The sequence below is a fragment of the Gorilla gorilla genome, chromosome 5, assembly GCF_029281585.2.
Source record: "Gorilla gorilla gorilla isolate KB3781 chromosome 5, NHGRI_mGorGor1-v2.1_pri, whole genome shotgun sequence".
Lineage (NCBI taxonomy): Eukaryota > Metazoa > Chordata > Mammalia > Primates > Hominidae > Gorilla > Gorilla gorilla.
The window spans coordinates 157,431,695-157,453,976 of record NC_073229.2 but is presented as its reverse complement, the minus strand read 5'-3'; the positions used below and the strand labels follow the sequence as shown (position 1 = coordinate 157,453,976).

Genomic DNA, 22,282 nt, shown 5'->3' with positions numbered 1-22,282 from the left:
CTCTGGTCATTCCTCTCAAAAGTAACCTCTATCATCTCTGTTTTAATATGTTATACAAAGTATGACTTATTTGTATTTTTTAAGTAACAGATTAAAGAAAAACTTGCTTTAGCAGCATGAATTTCCCTCTCTGAATATCAAATACACTCAGCATTTTATTCAAAGATATCAATTCAAACTATAACCTGAGCTTTTATAGTGGGCCAGGCACTGAACCAAATGTCTTTCCTGCATGAATTCAATTATTCCTTACAACTCCATGAGGCGAGTACTGTTATTATTCCCCATGTACACATGCTGGAACTATGGCTTACAGCCACTCAGAAAATTACATGACCAAAGTCACATCACTGATGAGTGGCAGAGCCTGGATACACACAAAGGTAGTCTGATTCCAGCATTCTCAACTCCTCATCAGAAACAAACAAATAAAAATAAAGTGGTAAGATGTAGAGTTGGGAGCATGAAGTGTCCCCAGCATGAAGTTCTCTTTTTTTGTTTTGTTCTGAGTAAATGACTTAAGGTCTTAAGGTCACATAATACAACATCTCATCTGCAGAATGGAAGGGTTAGGCTAGATCTCTCTTCTGATCTGATCATCTGACTCTGATAAATAAAGTGACCCACTGAAACATAGAGCAAATATGCTCTGTCATGATGTAGTGCAATCATGTACTGCACTATGCTAAAAAATGACTCATACAAGAAAATAAAACCACAATTTTTGAAACTATTGGAAACAATAATCTTAATTTAATGTTATTTCTGGACATATGAAGATTTTCCCGCTAAATAAGCAAATTGGTGGTTTTTGAAGGGTCTTGCTCATCTTTGTATGGAAAATGCCTAAAAACAAACCACTAAAAACTAAACAAAATTTTTTTACTTCCTCAATTGTGCCTGAAAAAAAAGATGTAATTTCCCTCACCAAAAGGCCACATATATTTTTAATAGATACATCTGGGTTTTTGGTCCTCACATTTTGAAACACTGACACAAACAAATACAGAACATGCTTTCTCTCAAATGAAATCTATAATTCTGAGGGTTAAAAATTCTTCAAAATAACATGAAATCGATCTTAGCAGAAGGCAACCAAAGAGATCAAGGTTTGTTTCTGGAGAAAACTAGACATAAACCTCAAAGAGAAATCTGTCTTTTAAATGTCAGTTTATTGAAAATACCAATGTACGCCGGACATACCTTTTTTTCCACTAGAAAATCAGTAATACTTTGGTACAAATGAGGCTTTAAATAAGTTGGAGTAGAAAATAACCAATAAACCAACTATCATGACCACAAGCAAAAGAGAACCAGTTTTCCAAAAAGTAAACAGGATTCATCCTTTGCAGATGTCTGGTTTGGGACCTAATGCCCTTTAAAGATATGCATGGAATAGTGCAGTCGCTTAATTTCCATCAACATCTCCAGGTGTTGAGGTTACGGAGGGAAAAAGATATGATCTCTCCCCTCTGTGAGTTCATAGTCTCTCTAGAAGACAGACACATACAATGAGCCCCAACACAATCTGCTGTTATATTAACAGTCCAAAAAAAGTGCTATGGTATTACACAGAGAAAAGAACTAATTCTGCCTGAGCCTTAAGGAAGGCTTCACAGAGGAGGTGACATTTGAGCTAAGCCTTGAAAGATGAGTAGATTATTATTATTATTATTATTATTTTGTCCAGGTAGGCAGCAAAAGAGCACTAGGCAAGTAGGTTAAGGAAGTTGGGGCCATGGAGGATAAGGGTGGTGAGAATATGCCAGGGAGAGAAAAGGAAGTGACTGATGGCATTATAAGAAAGAAAACGTTCATAAGTAAGTCTTACCACATTAGGACCCACTATACAAAGAATCAACCTGAGAAAGGAGATATGTGACTTCAATACTCTGCGGGGTTCCTTGATTTATGAACCCAGGAAGTGCTCATTTGGAAAAATAGAACCTCTGGGTTTTTGGCCGTTCTCCAGTAACTAAAGGGCTACTAGGCTTCCTGTTCAATATCTGGCATAAAGTGCCTGGATGGACCTGTGGTTCGCTGTGCCTTCTTTGGACTTCCTGTCCATGAATGAAGCAGAACTCTCCTCCACTATCTGTGATTTAAACCCCTGTCTCAAATTCTCCGCAACACTCCCCGAGAACGGCCTCCACCTGTCATTGGGTTGCCCAGCACCCACTTTATCTCTCTGCTAACAAGGAGCTATGCAGGGTCCTTCTCCACCTAGGAAACAGAAAAATATTTTGGTCAAACACAGTATGCTGTATTTGCAGCCACTTTGCCACCTAAGCACACATTTCAAAATTAAAGCACAAATCAAAGGAAGTGAGAGAGAGAGAGAGAGAGAGAGTGTGTGTGTGTGTGTGTGTGTGTGTGTGTGTGTGTGTTTTCAAGTACCTCTACCCTGCCTACTTAGGCATCAATTAGTAAATGATGTGAAATCTCCAGGTTAGTCTGACTGCTTCCATGATTATCTACCTAATACAATTAAAGTACAACCACTAAACTAGACAATGCATAAGAGTGGAATTTCAAGTATCTTTGCAATTTCTAATAAGATAAAAATTATCTACTGTTTAGAACTCTTAAGAAAATTAGTCTAATCATATATTTATAATATTAATGTTTCATATTTCAGAATAATTTTGAAATTCAACCCAAAACTCATATGGGAAAAGTTATCCTCTCTCACTTTATGTGAACATTATTGTTCCCATTTTGTTCTTTTCAAGTGATTTTTGAAATGTGTTTCATACATGCTTAAATTATGTAAGGGTGGTGCCCAAACAACAGTCAAATTTACTTACATCAGTTATATATCATTTCATAGATAAAATGTATTGGTCAACATCAAACCCATAGAATGAGAACTTAAAAGTTTGGATCTGAGAATTCACAAAAGAGAGTTTTTACATGTAATATATTTATTTTTACTTTCTTCTAGCTGTACAAATGTTATTAACTCAAGATCTTGAACTTGTGGTTACAACTGAAAGCTACACATAATTCTTTTGAAAATTTCTCATTACAAATAAATAATTTAACTCATTAAGTATTTTAATCTTGAGCAGTTGTGATTATCAGTAACTTTACCTTTTCTAACACTACAGACTAAATAAAATAAAAGTTTCTTATTACTGAATATTTACCCACAGAAATGAAAAGGCAATGGTCATTATTTAAAAATAAATCCAAACTATCTACTGACAAATAACCTGACAAAAAGACACATAGATGATTCAAATAAATATTTACTTCCTACATACTCTCTCTCAGGTATTCTGTTACTCCCACTCATATATTATTTCCAGAAAAGGAAAATATGCTGGAGATGGTCAATCTGTGTGAAGCGTATCTGTAAATCCCCTCTGTGCAAAGTTAATCTATCAACACAGACTAATGAGAATTGTTTGACTTCATGTTTAAACTTGGGAGGAAGGTATTAGGATTCTCCACACTTGACTGGAAATAGAACAATCCTCTTATGCAGTGCCCTGGGAGTTTTTTGACTATATCAAATGATATTAAGATCTGCTTAGGTTATGGGTTCTCAAGAAGAGGCAATTTTGCTCCCAGAGATCACCTGACAATGTCTGGAGACAGCATCATTACCAGGGGAGGGAGGGTCCCTGGCATCCAGCGATGCCACTAAGCATCCTACCAGGCACAGGACAGTATCCCCTGAATAAATTATCCAGCCCAAAATGTCAATAACCAGAGCTTGAAAAACTCTTATTTAAATATACTGAAGAATTCAGGTACAACATTATCATTTTTAAAACTATACAGATACACCTGGTAGCAGTTCCAGATAAGCTGTAAAAATGAGACCTTGACAATTAATATTTTAACTTTCCTTTTTCCTTCAGCCCCATCCTGCCACATAGCCATTATATCTGAATCCAAGGACCAAGTGATAAATTCTGTAAGTAGAGGTACTAATTACCTTCTACTGTCTCTCTAAAGGTAAGAATCATAGCAATATGTAAAGCTACCTTTTAAAAAGTTTACATTGAGTTCATCAGGCCCACTGACTATTGAAAATTATACAATTCTCATAATTGGTACCTTACGGCTGAAAAAAAAGCAACTGAGGAAACTTAAATATTGGCTATAAAGTACTACCATTATACAACGTGCTTATAATTGCTTAAAGTAGTTAAGGAACCACACAGATTAAAGCTCTAAAACAATCTAGATTACTGTATGTGGAAATATTTACTAAAAGAAATATTACTGCACAACGTAAATGGCCAATGCCAACTGTTGAGCACCTATAGTGTCTTCTCTTAAGGCTCCAAATACAACCTCAGATTTGCCAAGATGACCCACAGTATCTAATTTATACTTGGACTACTGGACACTCCATTTATGGTCACCAATCCATAGCCCCCCAAAAAAGACCTTCAGCTCTAAATATCTCTGGAACATTTGGGGGTAATCTAATGAAAGATACCCAATCATAGTAATAACAACTGATACTCATATCAAGCACTACTCTAAATATATTTACATATATTTACTCATTGAATTCTCATCAGAACCCCATGAGGCATGTTCTGTTACACATGAGAAACTGAAGCAAAATCTGTTTCAGTAATGTGTTTGATGTTACAAACTCGTCAATGTTAGAGCTGAGGTCTGAACCCAAGTGCCTGGCTCCATATTCTTCTTCTTTTTTATTTATTTATTTATTTTTGAGATGGAGTCTCACTCTGTTGTCCAGGCTGGAGTGCAATGGTGCAATCTCAGCTCACTGCAACCTCTGCCTTCTGGGTTCAAGTGATTCTCCTGCCTCAGCCTCCCGAGTAGCTGGGATTACAGGCGCCCACCACCACGCCCAGCTAATTTTTGTATTTTTAGTAGAGATGGGGTTTTGCCATTTTGGTCAGGCTGGTCTCGAACTCCTGACTTCAGGTGATCCATCCGCCTCGGCCTCCCAAAGTGCTGGGATTACAAGTGTGAGCCACTGCGCCCAGCCCCCATATTCTTTCTACTTACTCACTGTGCTATAAGAACTGAGTCTCTCAGATTTCAAGTACTATGAAATTACCGTATCTCCAGAGATTTTCAGGATCCTTGGCTTATCCACCAGATCACTGACTTCCCAGTGGTAAGAAATAAACACATTTCTACATTCACGTATACATACATATAACCTAGGCCTGGATTCACAGCTGCAATTCTACTGGGTTTATACCAAAACCCCCTGAGGTTGTTATTGACGTAGTCCCACCTTGTAATGGTCACTGCCCTTCTCACTGTTCCCAGTCTCAAGGAGGGGATGTTCGGTGTCACAATCTCTGCTCTCATTCCCAGTACCTCTATTCATTCATTCAATGGGAATATAACAACTACCTACTGACTATATGTCCAGCAGTGCACTGTGCAATAGCGATACAGAAATAACAAATACAGCTAATCCTTCCAGTAAATTCTCAGCTTAAAGCAGGATTTAGACTAATGTAATCTATTACATTTCAATGTGGCAACGGCTATGTTAAATGTAGAAGCTGGATGCTTTGGGAGTAACGAGAAAGAAACGTCCAACTCAGACTCTGGAGGTCAGAGGAACTTATCAGAGGAGCTAACATTTTGCACCTTAAGTATTGAAAAAGCAGTAGAAAAGATATTTGCAGGGGGAGAGGGGCGATGTTTTCCAGAGAAAAAGCATTCCACGCACAAAGAAATGAAGTGGAAATGTCCAAGGTGTATTTGAGAGCTGCAGTTTTCCATACAGCTGGAAAAGAGAGTTGTTGTGAGTGGGGAGTAAGAGATGAGAAGAGCAACCTGAGCAAGGTTCTCAGTATGAAGGGTTATCTTCCCTGCAGAGAATTTTGGAATTTGCCCCATAGGCAGCAGGCAAATTTTTTAAGGAATTTTAAGTCCAGGAGGGACCTCATAAAAATCATGAACAAATGTGGTTGAATATCTTAGGGATGTGAGAGAGTGTCAGAGACAGCTCCAACACAGTCCAGAATGGGCCCCCAGGAGAGGCATCAAGATATTATAACTATATTTGTTATGACAACATTAATACGAACAAGTGTGTATAGGACAATTGTCCACCTAAAGCTAATTTGAATACCTGAGGATTAGACCTGTGACCTTGGTTACAATGATTCTCTCTCTAAATATTCCTGGGAATGGTATGTAAAAATATAAGAATACAATAAAAGCTCCAAAGTCTTCAAAGCCATGCAGAGTAGAAAAGAAATCTATCCATCCCACTGTAATTTTGCAAGTCTTCAGCAACACTGATAAGGAAAAAGCATTTAACAAGCATTTACCAAGTACCCACAACTTTGCTAACCATTTTCATGAATGAAACCTTTAAAAACTAAAGTCAACAATTAAGGGAAAAAACTAGACCTAAATTAAAATTCTTCATGAGTCAACTAAGAAAAATAACAGTACCATCATCTTATCAACTAAAGTTAATGCAAAAACAAAAAACAAACAAAATAAAACAGTAGAATTGCCGTTCTTGACAGGTTTATTGAGGTTTGCATGCTTAAGTTACCTACTAGAAGCATTGTTTTAGATTACTGGAAAACCTGCAAAAGGAAATCTGAATGTGATTCACCTACAACGTCATTAAATTTAGCAAGAATGACTTGAGTCATAACCGCACGTGAATATACATTTGCATTCAAATGTAAGAGAAAAGAATTAGGTAATGTAGAGATCTGCTGATTCCCCCAAGTCATCATCACTTTCAACATACTGAAAACATTAAGTTAGAAATATTCAATCTCTTAATCAGAACATTCGGTTCTTTTCAAATCTTTTAACATTAGGGAGTTCAAAGTCAGAGGTGAAATGTAATGAATAGATCACTCCGTTGGGTATATGCAGAGGTCTGTGAATTGTATATATGACCTTGTGCATAATGAGCCCTCCCGGTATGTGGTACACCTACTTGATTAGGGACAGAATTTCAAACTCTGTACTGCTGCTTTTGTGAGTAGAATTAAACTTAATGGCACATGAATGTAAATTTTTATGATTTAATTGTAGTCTTTCATAAGAAATGTCCCTTTCATTTTAAAAAGAAAGGGGGAAAGGATAACAGAAATAGTAGCAATAATTTACGTGAAAATCTAAAGTCATGTCAAGTTAGGCCACTGCTGGTGTTTCTTCTTAAAGTCTTTAAAGGAGGAAAGATGTTCTAATTAATAAAGTCAACCTTTGCAGGTACAAGTCCTTTGTGCCTCATTCAGACCTGTAACTACACATAGGGAACATTTTGATCAGTTTTAATTTTCTCAGTGCTAAATCGAATTTGAAGACTGGTTAATACGGATACTCAAGTTATAGAAGGGAGAGTAGACACACCTTTCTGCTGATATATCACACTGGGAGATATTTTACCGTATCTGACAGTCTGTTTTTTAGTGATGCCACATGAACATGTTAGAGCAGGTACTCTGAATTAACCCCTTTTGTCAGAAGACTTGAATTTTTTTGCAGCAGTTTCCATACATTGAAGACACTTAGAGAGAACTCCAGAGGCGGCGGCCACCGTGAGAGGGTACTGTTGGTGAGTCATTCTCAGGCCACCTACATCCTGCTTCACCTAGAGCAGTGGCACATTTCTCTACTGGGCATATCATCAGTTTCCATTTAAATGAAAGGATCCGTGGCTGAGTATATAAGAAAATAAAAAAATGAAAACCACTGCTTCAGTGGAAAAATACTATAAAATTGTAAAACAGGTTATTAACAGCAAAAGTATTTACCTACAGAAAACCTTACACATGCGATAACCAGATAAATTGAATGTATTTCCAAAATATGGGCAGCTCCATTATAATTTAAACCTGCCTCCAGAAGTCCATCATGCACTCTTTAACTCTTCAAGTCTTATTAGTTGGTTCAACATAAATGTGCAGATTTGAGATTCAAAACCAGCATTAAAACAACAAAAAACAAAAACAAAGAAAATACAAAGTTGATAACATTTAACCAATTTGGACAAGGCTTGAAAAGCAAAGGAAGATTCCACATGTTAGTTAAATATTTAAAAGATCTGGTCATAAGTTCTTGATAATTGGGAAACATTACAAAATATAGCATTTCTCCAAATTCAGTCATTTGCTGTCCAGCCTTCATGACTGTGGTTATTTAGGCCATATTCTTGTTCACTGTTACTTAATACGTTTCTTCAGATACTTAATTTTTTTCTTTGACTTCAATACTTTTTTTGGTCTTGTCTCAAACAATATTGCCCATGAAGTTACAGGTTTAATACAAAATTTAACAAATTTTTCTAATAGCTAGTTATCCTTACATAAAATATAAGTATTATTAAAACGAAATGTTCAGGTACCACCTAAAAATGGTGGTATATGACTGATGGAAGCAAGAGCCCAGCACACGCTTAAGGATAAGGGTGCTGGCCTCATACTGGGGAGTTAGGATCCTGGCTCCACTGTGCTGCATGACTGGGTCTCAGCTTCCTTATCTGTAAAATAGGAATAACAAAAGTACCTAATTTACGGCATAGTTAAGAAGATTAAAATTAGCTAATCCATATAAATGCTTAAAACAGTGTTTTGCACAAAATTCCTGAGTAAATGCTAGCTATGATGTTATGATGGTGATAGTGATTAATATTATAGTAATAATGACAGCCAAATTGTAATTATCTAAAGACTACAGTGACCACTTTTATTTAAAAATACACTTTAGGATATAAATATACTCAAGAAAATATGCTCTCATATTTGACATCTACATTAATATATGCCTTGGTGATACAAAAGCTATTCCACATTGGTTTAATGCAATTTCACTTTGAAAATATTCATGTGATAATAGGAATCAGACTTTGCCTAAAAATTATAACCTAAATAAACTACCTCTGCAGAAAAAAAAAAAAACTAAAAAATTCTAACACAATAGAACATATAGGTCTTTCTCCTACTGTCCAAAAGTATGTTAAAATAAATTTACTTACTGTATGTAAATAAAAGCTTTAAAAATATGAACATGCTGTATTAAAACATTTCATATTGGAAAAAAATGAAAATTTCTGGTATTTTAGAATGGTGTCTTTCTTCATCATCCATGCACTGAAATCTCAGGGTAAGAAAAGAGCCAGACCAACTCTGAAAGGTTTCAAATATCAAACTATACTATTGTGTCAGTACCCTAAGATCAATTAGCACCTTTCAATGACAAAAAAGGTTACAGTGAGACTCAGAGGTGCACTCTCTGAAACTGTCTCAAATCACTATATAAATGTGGTTTTGATAACACAAAATGGTTTCTATTTTAAATTAATCAGTTTCATCTCTTTTTCTGGAGGTGTGAAAGGGGTTAGGGGAGTAAGAATAGTGGTGTTCATTTTCAGTATCTCTTTACTAATAAAAAGATGGATGGAGAAACACTAAGAATGACAAATTTCAAGTGTAAAATGACATATCACCAAAGCATATATTAATGTACAGCTCCACAAGCAATATTGAGTGACAGTAATGTTTACAAAGTCTTCAAACCTCTTAAAAGCAATCAAAGTTGCTTGTACTTCTTTTGAATGTGTAACTCTTGTTCATTTTCTTCCACTTAAGTTCAAGCTAAAGGACGCCAAGTTTGGCTCCAAAAATGATTTAATGACTATGCAGTGTCCCCTTCATTAAAACACATCTAACTATAAGATGCAGCATTACACATATTGCATCTCACCCATCTCCAGGGCAAATGCCTGAAACAGCATGTCATTTCTTAGTTTAGCAGGAAAAATTCATGAGAGAAGCAGGTACACTGCAATGCCACCCCATTCCCCTGGTGTTGATTTCCTTCACCTAGTAACCATTGTAATAAAATCCCCCAACTGTATTTCTGAATATAATTAGTTTAAGATACTCTACAGGAAGGCACGTTATAAGAGTTTAGCATTTAGTACATGTAAGAATAATATCTATTTAGAAAAAGAAACTGTCAAGATTATATTCTCAATGAAAAAAGAAGGTGTTTTGATAGAGGTTTGTTCAGCTCTTCAATGAGAGGATTCAAAACGTCTCCTACTTTTGATAGCACGCTTTTCTATTTATTTCTTAAATAAGTGATCTGAAATATTTACAACCAGACAGTACCTAATTTTAGGTTTTAAGTGCTTTAACAGCTCCATGAAATATGATCAGCAGCTGCAATACAGAACTATGGTGAATAAACTCCTTATAAAGAGGGGCCTGTTTTTACAGAATGTCCAGTGTTCCTGCATTTACCTAACAGAAAAAAATGATAATGAGAAAGCATAATACATACTTGCATTCTTAAATTACTTAACACTTAACTAAGTAGTGAAAAAGATTATCACCCCTCTTCTTGAAATCTGTATAAAAACTGTGAGTTTTTGTGGGGCAAAATAAGTTTGATTATTTGAAAGTTAGAATGTGAACTTCCTAACATTCTAACTTTTTATAACAATAGTCATGGTCTTTCTGTCATTCTATCTTTCTAAAAATCCTAAAACATCTAATTCCAGTGCACAAAATTTTAAAATGAAATATCAAGCCATATAAATATATTTTTAGACACGACATCAGTCATTTAGAGCTTGCAACAGAGACTGAAAACATGAAATTGGATACTCTATTTCCCGTGGCTATGTAAAATTTATTTACACCCCAAAGTACAACATAAATAAAAAGAAAACTCTTAGAAATGGAGTACTTGTTTTTCCTTTTTTTTTTAACCCAAAGAGCCTTATTAAAAGAAAAAAATAAATTATAGCAAAATGACAAGTAACTCATCTGCCAGTCACCCGTCAAAAAAGAAACTTCTATGCAATTTTTTTCTCCAGCTTCTAGAAACCCTCTGAAATTCAGCATCTATTTTTCTTAACAATTAATAATAATTATTATTCCTTTTTATACAATCACTCCTTTTTATACAAATCTTAAGATTTTAAAAATTTTAGAACTTAAGCCTACTACTTAAAAGAAGTGTTAATTGTGAATACATACATATATGTGAGACGTTTTATTTTGGAAACGAGAAATTCAATTTCAAATATTCAATAAATACTAATAAAAAGAAAACAACTGAGTAAATCTTATTTTAGTTATAATTGTGAACCAACCGGTAGTTACAATGGTCTTTAAATATTGAAACATACTATTTTCAGGAAATTTACAAAGGAAAACAGGCTTTTGAAAACCATATTGATTGTAGACCTTTACTTATTATGAAAGACAAGTACATATCCCTAATAATCAGAGAAAGGAGACATTTTCAACAAATCTAATCATGTTGCTTTCAAAGCTGTAGCTGTCAAAGGTTTTAACATTCTTGTACAGTCATTCCTAAATATGGGTTTAACTTTGAATGACTTACAACTTTTAATCAGGTGGAACAAACTATTTTTACGGTTTATAACAATAAATGTGGGTGTAGTTATGTCTGCTTTCGATATTGCTGCCATAAAAATCAGATTCTGGCAGTCTTGCTCCACACAAAACAATCTGTCTCTTGTTACTACTGCTTTTTGTTTCTTGGGATAATGTTATTTTTAAAAATACACAAATGTCTTTGAATGCAGTCTCCTAAAACGCTCCGTATCACGTATCAGATATTTTTGGGGGGGATTCTCTCCCCACCCCCTCTAGTTTTTGGTTCTTCAGGTTTAAGCTTGCCAATAATATTTTAAAAGACAAAAAAAAAAAAAAAAAAAAAAAAAGGCACTGATTCTGCTTAAAACCAAACCGTACCCGGGAAAGGAATTCAAGTACAATCCTTTCCCTAAGGTTTTAAAAACAAAAACAACGCAACAAACAAAAAAGCCATCGTCAACTTTCAATCCTGTCAGTCACCTACGTGTAAGTGAAACTTCAGAAGCTGTTGATGGGGAGCCCGCGGTTGTTAAACGCTCCTAAGACTCCCACCTAAATCCCGCAGGAGCCCGCACTGAAACTGACAAACACCCGAGGGTTCACAAAGTGGCCACAGATGAGAAGAGGAACAAAATGCCATATTCCAGGAGATGTATTTCGCTCCAACAATTACGTTGATCCCAGGGTGCCAAGCCAAAAGGGGTAAGGGAGAAAGAAAACTGTTAAGTATGAGCCCTTAATGTGAAACCTAACCTGTTGGTTCTCTTAGGTATCAGATTTTGGAAGTGTCTGTAATGACAGCCAGGAAAGCAAACTAATGGCCAACGGCCCACTGGGTTTGAACACCAGACTCCTGTTACCTCCTCACAGATCAAGTACACAACACATACACACACACACACACACACACACACACACACACGAAGTTGCTCCACGTGGAACTGCTCTGGAACCAAAACACACGCCCGGGCGCTATTCTGCACCTTGGCAGAAAGGGCAGAGGGACCTGCACCTTCCTCCCCTGCCCTCAGGTTAAGATTCATGAATGACTCTCTAGGCCCGCTCGGGATGGCGGGGAGAGGCGCAGGAGACGCGGTGAAAGAGGACAGTCTCCACACCACTCTCCCGCACACACTCTCACCCCAGGCGCAAATCCGTTGTCTTCATAGGAAGGAGAAAGAGGGGTGGTGGTGAAGGGAAACACTATCCTCCCAAGCAGGGAAGAGATGACAAAAATTAAATTGCGCTCTCTGCTTTCGCCCCAGCTCTGCCACCGGACTCGGTCCGCAAATTCCCTAATCGCTCCGAGCTGTTCAGAATCTCGCAAACAAAGGGAGAAAACTCTTTCAAGTGCTACCAAACGAAAGTTCGGGTTGCTGTGCGGCGCAGAATAAAACAAGCACACACACGTCTACTTCCAAACCTCGCTTCACCACGCTAAAAATCCGAGCCATTTCAAGTTCCACTGCCTCCCCAGACCCAGCAGGCTTGGAAGAAGAGAAAAACCTGCTCTACCCAGCCAGGTCCCTTCCTTTGGAGAAGTTATAAGCCTTCCATGGCACCCGCTACTCGAGCCAATGAACGCGACTGCTCTGACAAGGCGCCTCTAATTTCACCGACCCTGGCAAACTGCAGGAGACATTCAGTCCACGCCACATAAAAACTATTAAAGTGGGATCGCCGCAGTTGAAAAGCCCGATCAGTGCCTGGAGATTAGAACGCGAGCCTTTAAAGTACACACGCACCCGGCACCGGGAAAGCCCAGGCGCCTGTGACCCTCCGAAGGACTCTGGGTCAGCATCCTCGCGCCTGGACCATCTAGGGGGTCATCAGAAAGTAACACACGTCATAAGAAAGAAGTGGGGGAGACCCCGATGCTCGCGCCTCTGCCAGGTGGAGGCGGGGTGCAGGTAGAAGCCGCGCGCTGGACTGCTGGATGAACTCCGTTACGCGCAGGCTCCGCGCCGACCCCGGAAGGGACAGGCAGGCTCGGAAGGGACCCTTGGGGCTTGGGGACGTCTTCTAGGGCAGAAAGCACCGCTGCGGTCCGAGCGGCCCGGGCCCTCAGGCGTGGGGCACCCGGCCTCCAAGCGCCCCCCGGGGACGCAGGCGCCCACGCACCGTCCAGCTGCGCGCCCTCAGTACCCAGCGCTCGGCGTCCCCGGCGGAGCCTCGCGCACTTTCCCGGAAAGTTTGGGGGTTCTCTCAACTCAAGCTCCCCCGGGAGCCCTGGGGCGGGGGTTGGAAGAAGGGGTCACTCACCTCGTCGCCCGGTCCGCCTCGGGTTCCCGAAGTGTCTGTCCCAGCCGCGGTTCAGTGCGTCCGTAATTAAGTATTTATTCTCGTTCCTTCCAGTGTCGAAGTTTCCCCTTCGCGCTGTGCCTCTGGTGAAAACAGGACATCCCCTTCGGCCACCCCACAACAAATAGCGTACACAAGCGGGGGAGAAGCTGGGCGGGGGGAGAAGCCGGCTCCGAGGGGGAGGAGGAAAGGAGAGGAGCCAAAACTCCGGACTGCGACAGGGGGGAAAGGAGAAGAAAAGAAAATGAGAGAGCGCGCCCAGCCGCCGCAGTCGTCACTCCCCAGCTTTTCCCGCAGCTCTTTCCCCCTCTCTAAGGCAGCGACAACTTCACGTGGACAGGATGGAAGTTTTGCGCGGAAGCCGGGAACGGCCGGAGCGTGCGCCGCGCGGCGGGCAGCCTCGCACTTGCGCAGGGAGGTGGGGCGGGGGCGACGTCGCCACCGGCTACTGCGGGCTCGTGAGGCCGCCGGGGGCCTCGCGGGAGGCCGCCAGGGACGCGGGGGGCGGCGGCGCGCGGGGGACCCACTCCGTTTTTATTTGACCTCGGGTGACACTCTATTGTCATGGTTTGCGATCTCGCGTGGGGACCGCCCAGGGCCTCGGGGCCCTGGATGTCCCGGGTGGCGCCGCCGTAATCTCCGTGCCCTCCGCGCCGCCCCCACCCCGCCCCCACCCGGGCCGACTCGAGCGGCTGCAGCCTCCAGGCTGAGGGGAGGGACCCGCGACCGCGCTCTCCTCCCTGGGCCGGAGAGCCACTGTCGATCCCCACCTGCGTCTGTGGGGCAGCCCCCGGAATTGCCTGGAACTCTCTCGCTACCCAGTTCCCCTGTGCAGGCCACTGCGGGCCCCCTGCCGGACTCCTTTCCACTTACCCCAAGGGAGGAGACAGAAGGGACTTCGCCTACTTGCAACAACGTGAAATAAAAACCAACCCAGACCAGACTGGGGCGCTTTTTCTGACGGGAGGAAATACCCTTTTCCGTGGAGATATATGTTATGAAGGACTAAGCGGTCTGGGGATAGGCTGTGCTGGGAAGGGCCTGGGCCCCTTCCAGTGCTGCTGGGTGCAGGTATAGGCATCCGTCCCAGACGCCCAAAGGTCAGGCAGCAACGACTTACTTCCAAGGCGGCGTCAGAGCTTCTCTAGGCACATTGCTGAAATGACATTTCGTGTCTAAGCCTTCTGCGCATGCATTACGCGCCTACATAGGATTTACGATTTTATACCCACACGTGTGTATGCCACAACCAGGGGACACAGCAAAGGTAGACGGAATAAACAATCCATAAATTTTGCATCCATTTAATCACCTCTTCCAAAAACCTATTGTCTATTTTAGCGGCACCTTCTCTGTCATATCGATAATAAATGTTTTAATTTATTGATAAATCACTGAGTGTCAATCATTGTATTGGTCACTTATGGTACATGAGTTCATTTAACTTCCATGACAACTCTACGGTGGTCATTATTAAGCCGGTATAAAAGATGAGGAAACCAAAGCCCAAAGAATCATGAGTGACTTTTCCAAAGACAAATCCAGTGGTCTCTAATCACAAAGCCTATGATACAACAACCTCTACATTACCTTAGGTGTGGCCTAAGAGATTACAGATTAATCCGTAGAAATTACTCCCATTCAAAGGAAGTTTAGTTTTAATATATTCACTAAGTTACGTTCTGAAAAAGGTTCAGAAAAAAGATTTCATCCTCTACTTTAGGTTGGTCTTATGCAACTGATATGAGCACTGTCCAATTCAAAAGCAGTATCAACCCTGAATACTTATGGTTACAATTTATTTTTTAAAGAGTGGGGAATTATCTACAATGCTTAAGAGGTTCTAGAAAAGGTGGTGGTGTAAATTTAAAATGATAAAGGCAGTCGTTGCTGCTCTCATCACTTACTGGGTGTTCTTTCCTGCAGATTTATTTTGGAGGGTGTAGGCATTGCCAGGCATAATGTTTCCTTTTCTGCTTCTCAAGGTAGAAAGGGTTCTGGCAGTGGGGTTGGCACAAAGGGGATTTGGAGCATGGTTGAGAGCACATTCTGGCCTAACGAGGAATGCCAGTTAATATACACTGGAGAGAAAAATATGAATGGACAGATTTAATTAATTTTGCAGATTTATTTTCTCCATTTCACATGTGAGAAAACTAAGGGCTCAGAATTTTTAGAAGCTTGCTAATAAATGGCAGACCTGAGTTTCAAGCCAGCCTTTATTTAAGTCCACTCTTAGTCACTGTGATGCTATTATTAGTATTAATGGTATTCAGAAAAATAGTAATTCTTTTAAATATGTAATATGTTACAAGCCAAATATGCAATTTAAATGTTTTGTGAATCATAGTGTCTAAGAATGTTCTGTGGCTATAGCAAATATCATGTAAGGATTAAGTACAATGATGAATTTAATACTGTCCTCAAAAGGCAACAACATTTTGAATTTCATTTTGGCATAAAACATTATGTGCTAGTTTCACCTACAAATAAAGGTGGGAGATGTATAATTTGAATAAAATAAAAATTCATACTTTAGCATATTGTTAACATAAATATAGGGTGGGTTTTCTTAGCATGTTTCTTTGTACCCTTCTAAAGTCAGATTTTTCAGTGACACTGACCTTGCTTTCAAGGTCACTTTGCTCCTGCATAGTTTTTTGTACATCTAGATAAGAATACATGTACAGAAATTGTTTTTAAAATCCAGAATAATATATTAGTTATTTGACTTCATATTACTACCTTCTAATAGTTGTCTTAAATATACGTATATTAACATGGACACCACTAGGTGTCAGATAAAACGTCAATTTTCAGTCCACATTTGAAATAAGTTTAACATAGGAAACAGAATTTTAGGGTTATAAAGGCAAAAATGTATTGTTTGCTTAAATGAGGCCTTATTTCCAGCATTTACATTGAATATCACTTTTATAATTATAGCCATATCACCTATATTATTGACTTAATATGTATCTTTAAATAATCCATTTTTATTAAATAAGTGTATCTGATAAAGGACATTTTTTATAGTCACCATAAATGGAAAACTAATAAAACCCACCATGAATAGAAGTTGATCTTGCAAAGGAACCTATATTGTAGAAATAAAAGTTATTTCTCATGTACCACCTAAAATTATCTCACATACAGTTTGAGAAACATTGGTTTAAAGAATTACATTCCATATGTCCCTCAGGCTCACCAAGAGATATTTTCAAGCCTCCCCTTTTCATAACCGGAACAAAATGTTGTGTCCAAGTTACTTTGAGGTATTACTTTTTAAATTCTGTGCTTATTTAATTATTGCTTTTCTTGTCTAAAATATACTTGAAGTCTCTGAAGTTGAGGTGTCTTTTTAAAATTCATGTATTATTTATTGTTTTACTTACTATCTTATTTGTGGTAAAATGCAAACAATTCATAAATACACAATTAAAAAGCAAATCACTTTCCTGAAATATTGTACCGGTTACTCATTACCCTTCCCTAGCATCTATTAGCCCAGTAGTGCAATACAGTACAGACAATGAAGAAGAAAGGGAAAGTAGAACAGTGGGAGAAACGCAAAGGGCCTAAAAAGACACGTGGGGGAAACTGAAGTCAGAGACCTGCTGCCAGATTCTTGAAGTGATTCAAAAACACCAGTGGGCCCTGCATGACATGAGTCAGGCTCTCAGAATATTTGTACATGTTCAACTCAGTCTGAAAAGGGATGTGTTTTGGGAGGAGTGGGGAGATAAAAAATATAAGACTTTATAGGGTAAATCAGTGGAAATATAAGATTCACTTACTAGCAATTCCCTTAACCAACTCCTCTGGAATGGGATGCCTCTGCAGTTACCATTTACTATTTGTTTATTTTTCAAACGTGCATGGCACTGTCTTGGCATTAGATTTTGTATAAGTCAAATTAAACAAACAAAGCGCTCTAGGAGCTCATAATCCAAAACATAATTTTTGTTTTAATTTCATTTAAAAGCAATCTTAAGGGAAAAACCAGGCCCTCACTTTAGTAAGAACAGATTTTAGGCTAAAAAATGCTATAACACACTACATTTATTGAAAAAGAATGCAGAGAACTGGATGCTTGTAGAAATAATCCCAAAGTAAATCTCTTGAGCAACTTTTGGTATATCTATGAACTCTAGCTGGAAATATACACAATTTTTCAAAAATACAATAATTCAGTTGTTTCTTAGTAAATTCTAAGCCAAACTATTTGAGCTTTGGAAGTATGGAGTTTTAAAGACCAACCTTAATGTGAACAAGGTTGAACAGTCTTTTAATCTACCTCTCTGCTGATGACAGACTACAGGAATAAATGAAGATAAAATACGATTGCCCAAGAATCTAGAGTCCTATGCTGCCGGTTTTCTAAAATCTATAAATAAACACACTTTCTGAGTAATTTTGTGCAGACAGATCAAGCTTAAAAAGGTTTCTACTAGTTTGTGAAAGTGAAGAAATCAAATCTTCAGGGGACCTGCTAAATTTCCTCATTCTTGGCAGGGCCTCTGAAAGAAAGGAAATGCACATTTTCTGGGAGACAGCTTCATTATATTTACTTTTAGATTTTCTCTTGAAAATTCTCTCCAGTTGAATCATTTTAGTAGCATATTAGGCAACTCTACTCCTTCTTCCATGCTTACACTCAGCCCTCAGATGTTTATAAACAGATATCATGCTCACTTTTAAGTCATGTTAGCCACGTTAAACAAATAGAAGGCCTTTTAATCTTGTGGCAGTTCAGTCTTTACAAACCCATAATCATTCTTATTGCTTGTCTCTGAACTATTTCCAGTTTCCTAGATGTTCATTTTTGTTAGAGGTATCCCACATTGAATGCATTGTTCCAGGTGTGGTCTCATTAACATATTAGAATGAGTCTGAATTTCTTTTCTTCGGTTGCATTATATTTTTGCCTCACTTTGAATTCCTACCAACATATGCTATTTTCATATTCTAACAACTTACATGTAATTTGTTTTTCTATTTTCACTTTACACAATATTTTTCTTGGCATACTAATCAATCTCCCAAGTACTTTGAATGAACATTTTAAAATATTAATAATAGTCCAAATATGAACAATATTACTTTCTTGTCCCTTTGAATTCATTGGCATATAGTCACCTGATTCCTTTATTCCACTTTCTCAAAAAAAGTGATCAGCCCTCAGTGCGTCCACTTTGTGACTCTTCTTAATCCTAGAAATTTTACTTCTGCTCCTGTTCCTTTACTGAGACTGCTGTCTTTAAGGTATCATCAATGGTCTCCTATTAGTCATTCCTGAATCTTCAGCCTCTTTTATGTCCAGGAAGCATCTGGTATTATTGACAGCAGTCTTCTGTTAACTGGCTGATCAGTTTTTTTGAGAAAGTGGTGGAATAAAGGAATCAGGTGAACACGAAAAGTCATTTTAAGGTGTGTTGGGGCTGCTGAGAATATATGCTTAAAATAGAAAACCATTGAAGAAATTGTTTCCAAGTGTACTATTAAATGTGGTGGAAAGAAGACACATTGAAAAGCTTTCATTATACTTTTCATTGATATTATAATATTCTTATTCAGAAATATTCAGTACAAGTAGATTGTTGCAATTTATCAGCATTCCTAACTTGGACTCAGCCTCCTGAGTAGCTGGGATTACAGGCACATGCCACCACACCTGTTTTTTTGTTTTTTTGTTTTTTTTTTTTTGCTGAGGCAGGGTTCCACTAAGCTGCCCAGGCTGGTCTCAAACTGCTGCTCTCAATCAATCCTCCCATCTTGGCCTCCCAAAGTGCTGGGATTACAGGCATGAGCCAATGCCCTTATCCTCTTTTTTCTTAATGACACTCAAACATGGACCTAGATGCAGGTTCTTTTCTCTTTCTTCACAATGCTCTCTCCTTTGATTCATCCTATAATCTCTTCTTTCACCTCTAAATAGGTGACTTAAGAACATGAATGTCCTTCCCAGAATCCTGGTTATCTTTACCAAAGGGTCAAGGTAGCATCTCAAGCTGAACATACTCCCCATCCTCTCCACCTGTCTTAGTCCATTTTCTGTTGCTTATAAAAGTATACTTGAAACTCGGTAATTTATAAAGTAATTTATTTATTACAAGGGCTGAGAAATACAAAATCAAGGGCCAGCATCTGGTGAGGACCTTCTTGCTGGTCCTTCTTTAAGAAAAATAAAATAGTTGCTTAAGTGAAGGATGTCTAAATACTCCAGTTTATAACCCTATTCCAATACAGCAGCAAACATTTAGTGTGATGAGAAACCTTCTCTGGTATTTCATTTGTTTTGAGAGACTGCCAACTCATGTAGCCCTTTGGGCAATTTGCTATACCTCTAAGCTTATTGTCTCTCTTTTGTATTCTACAATTCCATGTTTTGTTTTGTACTATTACACATTAGCAGAGATGAAGTGGTCTGCTTGTGTCCTATAATTTGAGATCTGTGATATGCAATTTTAGCTTCATAATATAATCTCCAAAGCAGTTTATAAGTTCAAAAGAGAAAATAGAAAGATTGGGGTGTGTCGCCCAGAGGGGAGCTTGAGCATAATCCACTGAGACAGAAAGCTTTACATGCACAAAAGAGAGATGACTGGATTAGAAAAAGGCAGAAAGGAAAGTGCTATGGTTTGCATGTGTCCCTCAAGTTTCATATATTGGAAATTTTAATTCCATATTCATATGTTAATTGAAGATGGGTCCTTTGGGAGATAATTAGGATTAGATATGGTTATTTTGGTGGGGGCTCCCATGATGGAACTAGTGGCAATATAAGAGGAAAAAGAGAAACCTGAGTTGACAAGGACACTCTTGCCCTCTTTGTCAATGGATGTCCTCCGCCATGTTATGAGGCAGTAAGAAGGCCCTCAGCAGAAGCCAATCAGATATTCGTGCCATGCTCTTGGACTTCCCAGCCTCCAGAACAGTGATACAAATAACATTTTTTCTTAATAAATTACCCAGACTTAGGTATTCTGTCATAGCAGAGTAAGGCAGAAAATTGGTACTGAGAAGTGGGGCTGTTGCTAATAATGAGTACATGAAAATGTGGAAATGTTTTTGAAACTAGGTAATGGACAGAGGCTGAAAGAGTTTGGAGGAGCAGGCTATAAAAAGCTTATGTTGTTATGAATGGAGCATTAAAGGAGATTCTGGTGAGGGCTCAGAAGAAAAGAAGACTGGAGAAATTCTGGAACTTCTTGGAGATTACTTAAGTTGTCATGACCAGAATGGTCCTAGAAGTATGAACAATAAAGGCAATTCTGACACGGTCTCAGATGGAACCGAGGAACAAAGTATTGAAAACTGGAGCAAAGGTCATCCTTGCTATAAAGTAGTGAAGACATTGGCTGTATTGTGTTCATGTCCTGGGGCATTATAGAAGGTGGAACTTAAAAGCAATGAACTAGGATTTCGAGCAGAAGAAATTTCTAAGCAGTAAAATGTTCAAGATGCTGCGTGGTGACTTTTGGTCACTTACGATGAGATTCAGAGCAAATAGATGGTTTGAAGACAGAATTTATTATGAAGGGTGAAGAATAACATACAAATTTGGAAAATTTGCAGCCTCAAAATATTAAAAAACAATTAGAGGGCTGGGCACAGTGGCTCACGCCTGTAATCCCAGCACTTTGGGAGGCTGAGACGAGAAAATCACTTGAGGTCAGGAGTTCGAAACCAGCCTGGGCAACATGGTGAAACCCTGTCTCTACTGAAAATACAAAAATTAGCCAGGCATGGTGGTGGGCACCTGTAATCCCAGCTACTCAAGAAGCTGAGGCAGGAGAATCACTTGAAACTGGGAGGTGGAGGTTGCAGTGAGCCGAGATTTCACCACTGCACTCCAGCCTGGATGACAGAGCTAGAGTCCATCTCAAACAAACAAACAAACAAAATAATTAAGACTGCTAGAAGGAAGCCAGAGGCTATTCATCAGGACAATGGGAGAAAGATCCCAAATGTATTTCAGAGATCTTCAAAGCTGCCCTTCCTGCCAGAGAGCCCAGGGGCCTACAAGGGCAGAATGGTTTCTCAGGATGAGCTCAGGGCTCCTGCTACCCAGATGCAGCTCATACCACTGGCCCAGATGCAGCTCATACCGCTGCTTCAAAGGGTGCAAGCAGTAACCCTTGGCAGTGTCCACATGATGCTAATTCTGCAGGTGTGCAGAATGCAAGAGCTGTGGGGCCATAGTAGTCTCCATCTTGATGTCAAAGGATGTATAGAAAAACCTGGGGGGCCCAAGCAGAGGCTTGTCACAGGGGCAGAGCATACTGAGAGACCTCACTAAGGCAATGCTGAGTGGAGGTGTAGGGTCAGAGTTGGAGCTACCCTCAAATCTCCAGAAATGTGTGGCCACTGGCAAACATGCAGTGCTTGCCTGGGAAAGCTGCAGGAATCAGTGTGTGACTCCAATCTGTGAAAAGCAGCCATGTGGGCTGAGCCCAGCAAAGTCACAGGAGTAGGGTTGCCTGACGCATTGAGGACACACCCCCAGCCTCAGTGTGTTCAGGAAGTGGCACATGGGGTCAAATAACTCATTTAAGGCTGAATTATTTTCAGCTTAAAAATTTAATGTCTGCTCTGCTTGTTTTCAAACTTGCTTGGGGCCTTTTATTTCTTTCTTCTGG

At 39.3% G+C, this 22,282-nt stretch overlaps 2 protein-coding genes across 14 annotated transcripts in view; one reads left to right on the top strand and one right to left on the bottom strand.

Annotated features, from left to right (window-relative positions):
* The window catches only part of EYA4 (EYA transcriptional coactivator and phosphatase 4), a 285,396-nt gene extending 271,344 nt beyond the window's left edge, over positions 1-14,052 (bottom strand). For 7 of the 13 annotated variants that reach the window (XM_031012565.3, XM_031012566.3, XM_055391992.2 and 4 more), the window contains exon 1: positions 13,602-14,006. The gene's annotated coding sequence lies outside the window, so the exon portion shown is untranslated. Of the gene's footprint in view, positions 1-13,601 lie in introns of all 13 variants that reach the window. The other 6 variants (XM_055391993.2, XM_055391997.2, XM_019030241.4 and 3 more) reach the window with 4 other exon arrangements.
* A 7,623-nt stretch (positions 14,053-21,675) lies between these two features.
* Positions 21,676-22,282, top strand: part of LOC109027270 (uncharacterized) — a 32,018-nt gene continuing 31,411 nt past the window's right edge. Inside the window, exon 1 of the mRNA XM_055391617.1 lies at positions 21,676-21,813. Coding sequence (XP_055247592.1) covers positions 21,676-21,813 — 138 coding nt within the window. The remainder of the gene's footprint in view (positions 21,814-22,282) is intronic.